This window comes from Acomys minous, assembly GCF_964271855.1.
Source record: "Acomys minous genome assembly, chromosome: 5".
Taxonomy (NCBI): Eukaryota; Metazoa; Chordata; class Mammalia; order Rodentia; family Muridae; genus Acomys; species Acomys minous.
The window spans coordinates 741,288-754,638 of NC_140494.1; the positions used below are offsets into that span (position 1 = coordinate 741,288).

The 13,351-nt window shown below is 42.7% G+C and overlaps 1 protein-coding gene across 5 annotated transcripts in view; it reads left to right on the forward strand.

Moving 5' to 3' along the window:
- The window catches only part of RYR2 (ryanodine receptor 2), a 545,494-nt gene that overhangs the window by 378,042 nt on the left and 154,101 nt on the right, over positions 1–13,351 (forward strand). For all 5 annotated transcript variants that reach the window (XM_084782769.1, XM_084782771.1, XM_084782772.1 and 2 more), the window contains exons 45-49: positions 2,707–2,842; positions 4,076–4,262; positions 6,589–6,694; positions 8,817–8,937; positions 11,857–12,026. In XM_084782769.1, coding sequence (XP_084638895.1) covers positions 2,707–2,842; positions 4,076–4,262; positions 6,589–6,694; positions 8,817–8,937; positions 11,857–12,026 — 720 coding nt within the window. The remainder of the gene's footprint in view (positions 1–2,706; positions 2,843–4,075; positions 4,263–6,588; positions 6,695–8,816; positions 8,938–11,856; positions 12,027–13,351) is intronic.

Here is a 13,351-nt window from a genome sequence, read left to right on the forward strand (position 1 = left end):
GAGAGATTCTCTCTATTACTATAAGTATTTTCTTTGAAATAGGAATTGTGTGTCCATGAATGGAATAGTTTTGTTTAATAATGTCTCATGTTTTTATTTAATACTAGAGTTCTGGTTTCCCTAAGGGTATTTTTGTCCTCTCATGTACACATTTTGTATCACACAAGCATTTATGTGTCCCAGCGAGGATATCAGTGGAGTTTGATGGTCTTCCTAAGTATGTCTAACCACGTGTGTTGACTAGCATGCATGGAATGTTCCCCAAAGCATGGCTGCAGAAGCCTTCTGTGTGGTCATTTGTCCCTTCCCCTGCGTCCCTGCCTACTGTTCCTCTACGGAGGTGAACCCTTTTAAAAGGATTCCCTCATTTTTTCTCCAGGACTGTCCAGTGGTTTCCTGTGACACTCAATGTAAAAGCAAAAGACACAAGTGTGCTCCAGTGCCATCTATCCGAAATCGTTCTGCTCCCATATCCTACCACTCTCCAGCCCCTTCTCTTTGTTCCGGCCACGCAGATCTCACTATGGCCGAACATGTCAGAATATGTTTCTGTCTCAGGGCTTTTGTGCTCACTGTTCCTCCTGCCTGCCATGCCTTTATCCCTCTTAGCCTGTGGCTCTTTGTCAGATATCTCTTTTATCATGATTCCAAAGTCACGTTTATGATCATCTATTCCATTATTTAAAGTTAAAAGTCTATATTGCTTTAGCTCTTCTTATTATCTTTATTTTCTATCATTGAAAGTATGTATATATGCACACATATATTTGATTATCATGTATATGTATATAAATACACACTTTATTTGGTTTTTATTTATATGATCATTTGTGTTGTATGTATACATACATACATGCATACTATATACATATATATAATGTATATATTCATACAACATTTAACAGGAAAGTTTTCTGAGAAGTGCTTTTAGATAGCATTTTTATGATGCAAACAACATAAAATGTACCTACCCAAAACAAGGCATCAGTGGCATCTTTAGAGGCTGTGGTCTTTGGGGACCATGATCATACCTGAGCTTTATACCAGTTGACATTGCAAGTTAAAAATTGTTATGTTTATGCATTTCTAAAAGTTTACTCCCTACTGATATTGCTCCTGGTGACATCAGCATTTTTGCAAATGCTTGCCCAGCTTCAGAGGAGGTGCTGGCCCTGGGAGACACCTTCATGTACCTGTTACAGGTGTAAGGCAATGAGCTCTCCCCAGTCCCCTGACATGCCCGGTTGGTATCATGAAGCCTCACACCTCTGGCTCATGGAGAATACTTTACTCCCATATCTCACTTAAAACCCTTTGTATAGCCTCTTACAATAGTTAATATCTGAACCTTTGATAATACCAATATAAGGGGAGAATGTGGAGCAATTGGACACCCCTGCCAGGGCTCTGTTGATTAAATGTGGCACGATGAGCCTGAAAAGCCCCCCAACAGCTTAAACATGCACTCTCTGCAATGAACTATTCTCACGGCCTCCACATTCCTAAGGATTTGCTCAATCAAAAGGAAGCCATCATAGTCCACAGCTAAAACACCCATCGCTGTGCAGACTGGTTGGCAAAGCTGTGACCTATCCATGCACGTACAGTGGATTGCTATTCATCACTTCAGAAGAACTCAGCATCAACCTATGCTACCATGTGACTGAGTCTCAAAGTCATCACACCTTGTAAGAGCAGTCAGGTACAGGAAGGTACACGCCGCACAGTTCCCTGTGAGGATAGTATTGAAAATTTAAGCTAATTTGTGTGGAGAGAAAGCAGTTCATCTGGGGCTGGATGAGTATAGAGAAAGGGGCTGTAAAGGGCACAGGGTACCATGAATGGGGACCGAATGTTGTGGAGTTACATTGAAGTACCCAAATCTCATGTCCAAGATGCTTGGAAGCCACTGTGATTCAGATGTTAACATCTTGTGGATTATGAAAAGTTACCATACACACAGAGAGAATAAAATCTTGACTCACTGTTTTTGGTGCACCTGTCTTTGAAAGTCACCTGTCATCTGAGGTCGGATGTAGACTTTTCTATTTTTGATGTCGTGTCAACACTAAAAGTGTTTTAGATCTTACAGCTTTGAGGATTTTAGATTTTTATACTGTGGATAGCCAGTGTATATAGCTCAAGTTTTAGGGACACTGACATTGACTCAAGGAGCATAAATAACTTGCTCAAAATGTTGCACCCTGTGGATGAGACATGTCTGATCAGGGCTGAGGGGATCTGCCTCTAAGTTAGGGTCCCCCCACTTAAGCACCTTCTCACTCCTGCCGCATCATTGAATGGATGAGGCATTTGGAGGCAGTTCTTCTCTCGGGGGTGACGTTGTACCTCAGGTGGGAGTTCCCGTGTTCAGATGGTTTACAGCCCCCTCTTTACCAGCTGAGCTATGGCAAGGCCCACTCAGGTAGTTTTCAATTGGGCCAGAGGTCATTAGACATCAAAGGTGTGACAGATAGTGTGATTTTCTTTTTGTATGCAAAGGTCTTGAGTTATATGTGTGGAATTCAAGAACATTATTTTCCTCATAGAATCTATTCATAATTTTGATGGTTACACTTTGTTGTTTTGTGGTACGTCTTATTAAAGCTCTCCTAGAGGAAACTTACGGTCAGCTACCTCACTTAGCATAGGCTCATGTAACTTCCAAGCAAAGGCTAACCTCTTGCCTGTCGTCTGTGTTTGTAGGTAGTTCGCTATCTGGCTGGCTGTGGTCTGCAGAGCTGTCAAATGCTGGTGTCAAAGGGTTACCCTGATATTGGTTGGAACCCAGTGGAAGGGGAGCGATATCTTGACTTTCTCAGATTTGCTGTCTTCTGTAACGGTAGGACGTGTCGACCACTGGAGGACTCGTAAAATGTGTGGAAATAAGGATTCTGGGGCTGGAGAGATGACTCAGGGATTAAGATCACTTATATCTGCCCCCATAGAGGACCCAAGTTTAGTCCCCAGTGCCCATACGGGACAGCTCACTACTGCCTGTAGCTAAAGCTCTAAGAGATCTGACACTCTCTTGTGGCCTCTTTGAGTACCTGTGCTTCCATGTACATACAGATATGTATATGCATAATTAAAAGTAAAAATTAGTATTTTCTAAAAATGAAAAAAATAAAGTCTCATTATGATTTTATTCATTGATTTTAATGATTGAAGTAATGTAAGAAATTATATATTTTATTTAATACTTTTCTTCCACAGGAAAAAAAACCCTCACTTTTTATGTAGATCATATTTTCATTGTTTACCTTGAAATCTTTATGCACCTTCTAGATTTTTGCAATTGAGTGTTAGGGGTTAAGATTGCAATATCTTCTCCTGTAGCAAATAGTTTTTCTCTGTAACACTTTGCTTCACTTGGAATATCATCAAGGAAAGTAACTTATGTTGTTTAGTGGGTACATCTGTCACTTGCCTTATTGCTATGGCAGGATACTTGACAGAGGCAAATTAAGGGAGGAACTTAGTCAGCCCATCACTGTGGCTGCAGCAGCTTAGTCTGTGGTTGGCAGGAGCATACAGAACAACTTCTAATGTGCCACCAACCAGGAAGTAAAGTGAGAGCTAGGATATAGCTGGAGGTAGGATTTCCTTCAAGACCCTCACTGGTAGCGTGTCATAGCTAGTTTGGTCCCAGTCACCCTCCACAGATGCCCAAGACAGTAGTCTTGCCTGCGGACAAGCCTCCAGACACACAACTCTGAGGATCGATTGGCACACAGACCATAACAGTACATATAAAATCTGTGATGTGGGCTGAGTGTTGAACTTATAGGTCGGTGAGATGGCTCAGTGGGTAAAGCGCTTGCCACCAAGCCTAACCGCTTGCGTTCTATCCCAGAAATCCACATGGTAGAAGAAGAGAAACAGTTCCTGTAGGTGGTTCTCTGGCTGTCACATGGCATGTGAACTGACATACACACACACACATAAATAAATGTAATTTAAAGTTGAAGTTACTGTTATAATATGTTTTTAAGGTATGTCTGTTTCTTTAAATGAGATGCTTATTATACCCCAGAAGTCCTATATTTTGTATAACTTCCTTTCTTGGCTGCAGGGGAGAGTGTGGAAGAGAATGCAAATGTTGTGGTGAGACTGCTCATCCGGAGGCCAGAGTGCTTTGGTCCTGCCTTAAGAGGAGAAGGTGGCAACGGCCTCCTTGCGGCCATGGAAGAAGCCATAAAAATAGCTGAGGATCCTTCTAGAGATGGCCCCTCTCCAACCAGTGGATCTAGCAGAACCCTGTAGGTCTCCCATGCACACCCCCAGCAAATGATGTCACCCCCACTGAGGCTGACCACATGCAGTTGGCATTCTGGCACTGCAGAGTTTCTCCCCTTGAAAACCAAGTGTCTGGGATGAGGAGAGAGGAGCTGGATTTTGGGATAGGCTGGGTGAACCCAGCAATGAGCTGGAGAGATTGTGTGCATTTAGGACACACATTTTGTGGGTATTTGGGGCCCCTAGCTAGGCAAATAGCACACAGAGTTCAGAAGTTCATATCCTTGACATTGGGACGCGATGTGGCAAAGTGTTTGGCCACATGAGTAGGTATAGGCCGTAGGTGGGCCATACCTGTACAGTATGGATGATGGGAGGTGAGTTTCTGAGATGGGAGTCAGGTCCGGTGGCATGAGATGAGTGTGTGTGTGTGTGTGTGTGTGTGTGTGTGTGTGTGTGTGTGTGTGTGTGTATGTGTACATATCTACATGTACACGAGTCAGAGGGAGGTATTGGTTGTCCTACACTATCAGTTTTCACCTCATTCTCTGAGACAGAGTCACTCACTGAGTTAGGAACTAGGCTGGCAGCACACAAGCTTTAGCAGCCTTCCTGAATCTGTTCCTCACCCAGCACTGGGGTTACAGGCAAGTATGGCCATGCCTGGCTTCTTATGTGGGTTCTGATGATTTGAGCTGAGGTCCTTATCCTGTGATGCAGTCTCTCTTTCCTGCTGAGCCATTTATCCAGCCTCCCAAGTTGCATTCCAACAGTTCTTATAATGTTACCAGATAGAGAGTGAGACCTTTAGGAAGGGAACGGGGACTTGGCTGGGGAAGTGTGATAGTAACATCCAGGAAAACAGACATTATCCTGAGGAGGAGAATGCTTGGTCAGTGTCCTGGAGACAGATGGGTGGCAGAAGACACTGATACTAGTTCCTAGTGGGGCCCTAAGGCAATGCAGATGGTCATGGTTGTAATCTGTGGAGGTAAACATTTTCTGAAGGGGTCAGGCACCTACATTGCTAGTGCAAACGTAAAGATAAAAGCATAGCGCTCAGCAAGGACAGACTTGCAAGTAAGGGAACCTTATTCCTTCCACGGGCAGAAGAGGCACAAACCTTCCATGTTTATCAGTTAGCCATAGATGGTTAAGGCAGATCTCAGCTGCTCTCATAGAGAGGAATACACCAGAGAGCTCAGACCAGGATGGTGCTAGCCTGTGTACACGCAAAGCCTGGAGACCTCCCTCATAGACCTACAAGGCAACTCACTGTCAATCTACAGACTGCTGAGTCCAGTCGAGGACACCTCCTCCTTCAAGACCCAAGGAACAGCAGGGGCCCCAGGAACTGTCCACATTTGCATTTCTATCATCAAGATAATGGAGTATTTTCGGAAAGAAAATCTCGAGGTGGTAGAGAAAGAAACAGACTAGATTGTCTGTGGGTGACCGATCGAGGGTAGGATAACCGGTATCAGGATAAGTGAATACAGGAAGTAGCATTTCTATATGTTGCTCTTGGCCAAACAGAATACATGGGATCTGACATATGTTATCATATATGATGGCTTTGGTTACCCTTTCCTTACTTGCATGCTACTTAGAAAAGCACTCTTAAACTTCCTTCACAATAATCTTTCCATCATGTTTTGTTAATATGTTGTATGTCATTAGAAGTGAGCACAATTCATATAGATGTATGACATGTGTGTATGTATGTGTGTTGTATATGGCATAAAATAAAAAAGGGACTATTTGGAAAGAGGCAGGGTGATGGGAGAATGAATATGAGAAAAGTATAATATTGTAAACATGTAAAAAAATACTGTAGTGAAAGCCATTTGTTTATACTCTAGCTTAAAAGACTAACAGACAAGAAGAAGCAGGTGCAGGGGAGCTTGCTCCCAGAGACTTCCTTTGTTTTGTTCTCAGTACCCCAATCAAGCAGCTTACAACAGCATGTAATTCAAGTTTCCGATGGTGGGCGGAGGGTGGGGGTGGTGGGTGGGGGGAGGTCTGGCTTCTTTTTCTGTGTGCACATACACAATAAACATACACACTCATAAATTAAAAACAAAAAGAAATAAAATCTTTAAGACTGAAAAAATGGGAAGTGGTCAGCAACCATCAAATAGCAACCTCTACGTTGGCAGGACTTGCAGTATACCCTTGCAATGTGTTCTTAGTAATAGAGCCCCAATTCTGAGCCTTAACTCCTTATTCTCTTTGAAGAAAACAGTCTCACTGGCATATCTGAGAAGCACAAAAGCCCTTGGGAGGGAAAGGTGACCCCCTTCCCTCCGAGCACTGCCACTTCATTTACTTTCTGCTTCTTTTGGAAAGTGATACAGAAGAGGAGGAAGATGATACCATCCACATGGGGAACGCGATCATGACCTTCTATGCTGCTTTGATCGACCTGCTCGGCCGCTGTGCTCCGGAAATGCACGTGAGTCTGTCTGGGGACTGGGGGGCACCAATCTTGATGCAGTCATCAAGGCTAAAACATCATGCTGTCAGGGCTTGCAGCAGCATCCCAAACTAGTAATATACACGCTCCATTAAAAATAATAGCTGTGGCCTAATTGCTGAAAGAAATGTTTGTTTAGTTGGAAATGTCTCATTGGTTATAAAAATTACCAATGAGATTTTCAGTGCAAGTCATTAATGCACTATGTTGTCACCCGAATGTCTTTAAAACTCATGTGGCCTTCTTACATTTTAAGAAGAGAAAAATATTTTCACTGCAGTTACTTCTCTGATGGAAAACCACTGCTTCTACCAATAACTGATGGATTCCTTTTATATAATGCTTAACTCGACTGGAGTAGAGGTGGGCAATATTGATTCCACAACTGTAAGTCAGTTGTGAGACCGTATGTGTAGCACTCCTGTCATGCCCAGAAAAACCTATTTCACAGCAGCTTTGTGGTCTTCTGGTTCACAGACACTCTGTGCCCTCCTCCTCCTCTACAGTGTGCCCTGAGCCTAGCGTGTAAGGAGTTACAAACGTCCAGTTTGGGGATGAGCACTCACTCCACAGTCACTTATTCTGCTCACTTTAACCAGCTGTAATTCCCTATAATAGCTTCCAGGCTCCTGCTGCTCCACCCACAGCCGAGGAGCTGTTGCCAATTAGTGGCTATTAGGGGAAGGAGAGTCACTTTTCTCTGGAAGCTGGCAGGTAGGTTTGCCATGTCCTTGTGGCTGGCCCTACGCCCATGCACATACGGGCAGCACAAATTTGATTAGGGTAAATAATTCTTTAAGGAGATGTGTATTTGTGAGTGAGACGTGTTGGAGGGAGCAGAGGAAGTTTGCAGAATGGAGTCGGTGGTGAATATGATTGACACATTATACACACGTATGAAATGTTAAAAGAATAAACAACCCCGCAAGCCTGCTTTGGGGCTGGGATAAACATGAACTAGAGCAGATGACTTGCAGCCTATTTCATTTCCCTACCCTTGGCACCCATGTCTCTTTCAGTTCTGTTATTTTGTGGTTGTTCCTTTAAACTTATATGATAAAACCTACTTAACGTTCTCTTCTGTTGAAGCCAGTGAAGAAGCACAAGATGTAGAGACACTAGAATATTAGAAAATTTAGAGTCATTTTTTTTTAACTCAGCTTCTGCCTCTCATGTGGATTTTCACTTTGTAACTGAGAAGGTGAAAGATCTGTGTTGCTGGAGGTGGCTGCAGACCAAAGCATGGACGCTCACACAATTTGTCCCATTGGCTATTTCAAGGGAAAGATCAGAGGAACAAAGACAGGAATTACAACACGCAGAAGCTTTTAGTTGTATTGTTGTGTCCATCATAAGGGTCTGGAAACGTTTAAGCAGATTAATGATGACTCACTTAAGTTCCCTGTGCCCCTTAAAGCTCAGCCATCTTTACAGTTACTTGAGCCCTCTGCTCAGCCTTGAGTATCACTTGCTTTTCTTGCCTTGTGGCAGATGTATCTCATGCTGATCCTGGCTCTGGAGATCTTTTTATTCCAGAAACCCACTTAGATGCTTGGCATCTTGGGAACTTCCTCAGCCAGAAGTATTAAATGGAATGTCAAGACTCACACGTAAACTGACCTCAGAGATCAGAGTGGGATATGAGTGGATATAAAATTAATTCCCAAGACAATAAAAGGCTAAATAAATAATAAATATGAGCATATTTTCAGTGGCCTGAAATAGTGGCTGTTTTATTGTGTTATTTTTCTGGTTATTGGTAGGTATATGTAATTTTAGGAGTAATTGTTCATAGACTTACCTGGCTTTAGTTTGCTTTTGCATCCCAACATTATAAAAAAAAATACAGCCTTTATTAGAAAACAGGTGGCCTAGACTGTGGTGCACATAAGCCAATGTTTTCTCATGTTTATGGGATCTGTAATATGTGCTTGCGTGCCCGTGTGCCCGAGCCGACAGTTTCTGAGAGACGGCTAGCTGTATGCATATGCAGGACAGACAGTTGCTTTAATCATGGATTCTCACAGTTTAAATTTCCTAGCAGAACTACGGACAAAGTCTATGGCTGGTTCTAAGCTTGCTTTATTTTGTTCGTGTTTAGTTGATTCATGCTGGAAAGGGGGAAGCCATCCGAATCAGGTCTATTTTGCGATCCCTGATTCCACTGGGAGACTTGGTGGGCGTAATCAGCATTGCATTTCAGATGCCAACAATAGCCAAAGGTAAGACCGGCCTCCATTCTGTGTGACTCAGTGGGACTGGGAGGATAGTACTTTGTGAAAATTCCATCATTGCTAACATCCCCTCTCCCACCTCCATCCAGTCAGATGCTTGCTCAGGTGTAGGAGTGGGCAGGTCCTTAGCTGCCCTCTGTCCTGTGTGTTTGAGGAAGTGGAGACAATAGAACAGCAATGGGAGCACATCAGTGGGTCCTGAGTCACAGGCGATGCCGCAGAGCAGCTGAGTTCAACTTCTGGGACCCACATGGTGGAAGGAGAGAACTGGCTCCTACAAGGTGTCCTCTGGTCTCTGCTGGAGGTCACAGCACACATGCACACATTCATGCATTAGTAACAAAAAAGTAACAACAATTTTAAAAGTAAAAAAAAATGAATATCAACTTGGATAAGTGTTTGAAAAGCAAAGACTCATTTGAGCCACTGAGTGACTCCTTTTTAATTTTTTAAAATTTTTTAATTTTTAATTTTTTGTTTTTTCAAGACAGGGTTTCTCTGTGTAGCCTTGGCTGTCCTAAACTCACCTTGTGAACCAGGCTGGTCTCGAACTCACAAAGCTCTGCCTGCCTCTGCCTCCCGAGTGCTGGAATTAAAGGCATGCACCACCATGCCCGGCTGTGGCTCCATTTTTTATTTAAGTATAGTTAGATGGTAAAATAGTAGCACTCTGAGACCTTAAATCTCAATCATGTGAGTTTTTTTTAAAGAAGGAGATGAGAATTTTATATCATTATTTATCTGAAAAACTGTATCATACAGATGTAAGTAAACCAAAAGTTAAAATGGCCCAGGTTAAAAGTTGAACCCATTTTAGCATTTTCTACTTCAGCTCTGCCAGTCACTGGGTTGTGAACTTGGACAAGTTCCTTCACCTTCACAAACTTCACAAAAGTCAGTGTTCCCCACCTGTAGACTGAGCATCATGGCATTCACCTCACATGCAGACCAGAACTTGTCTGTTATCCCATGCGGAGAGACCTCTCGGTTCTAGAACGTTTGAAGGAAATAAACTGTTCAAGAGGGGCAGACATTTTCAGCAGAGCAGAGCAAGCACTCACTGCGAAGAGGATGGAGTGAGCTGTCCCACAGGGCATGGTGACAGTGCAGTGGGTCAGCATTGTGACTTTTTAAGACTCTTTTATAAATATTCATGAGGTGGATTGTGTATTTGTGTACTGTTCATGCTAGGCTGGTCTCCACTTAAGCGTGTTTCTTTTCATGGTCATCCATTATATTTCCCAGAGGAAGTAATAACCACAATGCAAATGATACTGTAACGAAGTCCTTTGGCGAGTGTAGACTCCCGTCAGTGCCCGTGTGTGAGGAGATTGTGGCACAGTAGTTTTTGATACAGCAGGAACAACTCCTCTGCAGTCTGCAGACTGAGAAGAGGGCATCCAACCCCCAGGGGGCACAACTACCAGGACATGGCTGCCATTTTCTGGACCGCCTCCTTCCTGTCTCCTTTTGAGACTAGTCAAGATCCCATGTTGGTTCCACCCCAGGAATAAGAAAACCCTCTGTCTTAAAAGCTGATGCATCACCATGGAGGCAGGGAACAAGGTCTTAAAATAGTCTGTCTGTCTATACAGATGGACGCAGGGTTTGAGTTGTCTTCTAGAACCTTCTCCCAGCCCCACCACTCAGGTCTACTACCTAACAACCATATCTATCACAGTCCCATTAGAGTATTTGTTAGCAGTTTAAACACTAAGATCTATTTTTCTCCTCGTGTAAAGCAAAGAAAATATTAGTTATATTAGAGGTTTTTATAGTGATAAACATGAACTGATGAGTATAACCTTTTAATTTTATTTGAAATATTATCTGTTCATTTTCATAATAGGAATATGAAATTCACTCATTGGCTCCAAATGAAAAGCTATTTCAGGCTGGTCCTCTTTCCCTGGCTCTGGTTCCTTCAACATTACATTCATGTGAAAAAATTTCACAGACTCTTGACTATGTACTATCAGGATCAGCTTGAAAAAATTATCTAATGATCTAATAGGGAACAAATAAGCTCCAAAGTTTTTAAAGTTGGCCTACAGTTCCCTAATTCTTTATATTAATGGTCTCCAACCTCTTAATTTAAGGAATTATTATAAGGGATTCATTGGTCTACATAGGCTTCAGGCATTGGGTATTGAGAGAAAATGACATGACTCTCAAATATGTTATTATTAATAAAGTCTATTTCATTAATTCATTAATTCATGCAATACATGCTGGTGTCATTGTGTTGATTTGTCATTTTATGATTATTGTATAATTATATTCTCTATTATGGTATTTTATTCATAATTATAATCATTCTAAGCCATAGCAGTGGAAAGGTGCGCTGGCTATCACAGAGCAGTACATCACTTTAAAGCGATGATTCTTGACAAGAGTACAATTATCTGATTCCTGTTATTTATTTTGACTTTTTGAGACAGTGTTTCTCTGTGTAATAGCCCTGGTTGTCCTGTAAATTTCTTTGTAGACCAGGCTGGCCTCAAACTCACAGAGAGCCACCTGCCACTCCTTGCCGAGTGCTGAGATTAAAGACGTGTGCCACCAGGCCCAGGTTGTGCTTCTTTCAACGTTTCAGGGTACCCACTCCAAATTTATCAGATCTATCTGATGCCTTCTGTTTCCTTCTTGGCATCTGTCAGATACTGTGCCTTTACAAATACGAAGTGAACAAACAGATGCCCCAATAACATCTAAATGACCTTGGGTTCGAATTGCACTGCCCTAGATCACCAGCCATGCTCACATTTGTGTGAGGGTAGTAAAACAGGAAAACATTTCATTAATATACTTGATTTAAAAACATGGCATCATTGGCAAAAAGCCAAATGTCATCAACCCACATCCGGCCAGGCCATTGACACCAACATGTCACCTTCTCTCTTGTAGATGGGAAGGTGGTGGAGCCTGACATGTCCGCGGGGTTTTGCCCAGATCACAAGGCAGCCATGGTTTTGTTCCTTGACAGGGTCTATGGAATTGAGGTGCAAGATTTCCTCCTCCATCTCCTTGAGGTTGGCTTTCTGCCAGATCTCCGAGCTGCTGCCTCTCTAGACACGGTATGTTATGGAAAGCGAAGTTGTACCCTTGATTCTGAAGTCTGTGTCTTATGGGGCTATCTCATACCTGTGCTGTTTTCAGACAGGCAGTGAGTAAATAGAAAATCAAGCAGACTCTGTCCAAAGGAAATTCACTGACTAGTGAAGCTTCCTGCCCCAAAGGGCTGGCAAGAAGTCTGATAGGTGCTGTGGGAGCCAAGAGGTTCATCTGCTTAACTTCAGAGGTCATGGGGATGTGTCTACTAATGTCTGTTCATTATGAGCTGTGGATTGTCCTAGAGATAGAGATGGCTCATTTGATAAAGTGCTTGCCACATAAACATGAAAATCCTAGTTTGTTCTTCAACCTAAGTGGTCTGTGTGTGTGTAAAATCTAAGCACTGGATGGTAGAGACCATGTGATTCCTAGAGATCACTTGCTAGCTAGTCTAGCTGAACCAGTAAGCTTTAGATTCAGTGAGAGACCCTAGCTTAAAACAATAAGGTAAAGAGAGATTACCGAAAACATCTGACAATGACCTCTTGCTTCACCACACATGTATACACAAGTACTCACAGACACACACACATGAATACATACATACAAAAAACAAAATAATACCTAAATAAATCAACTTGCCTACACACTTTTGCTGCTTGGTGAAAGCAATGGATATTAAGGCAATTGAATGGTCACTGTAGTCGTCAGTTACCATAGCACCCTGGAGTTATCACTCTCTTGATATCTGCCCTGTATGTTAGGAAGCCCCGTTCCTGGTGTCAGGCTAGTGTATGGCACAGAATTCCATCAAAAATCTCCTGACTTATTTACTTACTTATCAATCAGATGAGTCCCTTGATCTCAGGGACAATTAGATCTTGAGTTAGGAAATCCACAGCTGAAAAACCATAAATCTCATCTTCTTTGATATTCTGAATCTGAAGAGTAGGAATGTCAACATGGTGGTGCAGTAGACTCCTGCTGATTGACATTTGTAGACATGAGTAGAAGTGTGAATGGCACGAGTCAGTTGAGTTCAGAATGTGTGCGCAAAATCTGAGGTCAGGATGCAAATGTGTTCATTCCCATTTCTTCAGCCCACAAGGAGGCGCTCATCAGCATCTTCCACTATCACCCACCCTATGGAGGTCCGAGAAGTTGTTGCTCCAAAGCGAGCTCACAGTAGTCCTCCAGGCCTCGTCAAGTGGTCTTGAGGTCAGATAGGGCTGTTTACTGAGTTCAGAGTACCATCACAGGTGTTAGGGGGGATGATATCTATTACCATACCCTAACCTTGAACTTGGACTTCTGAGCCCTTTGAGAAGATAGGTACCATTGCATTCAC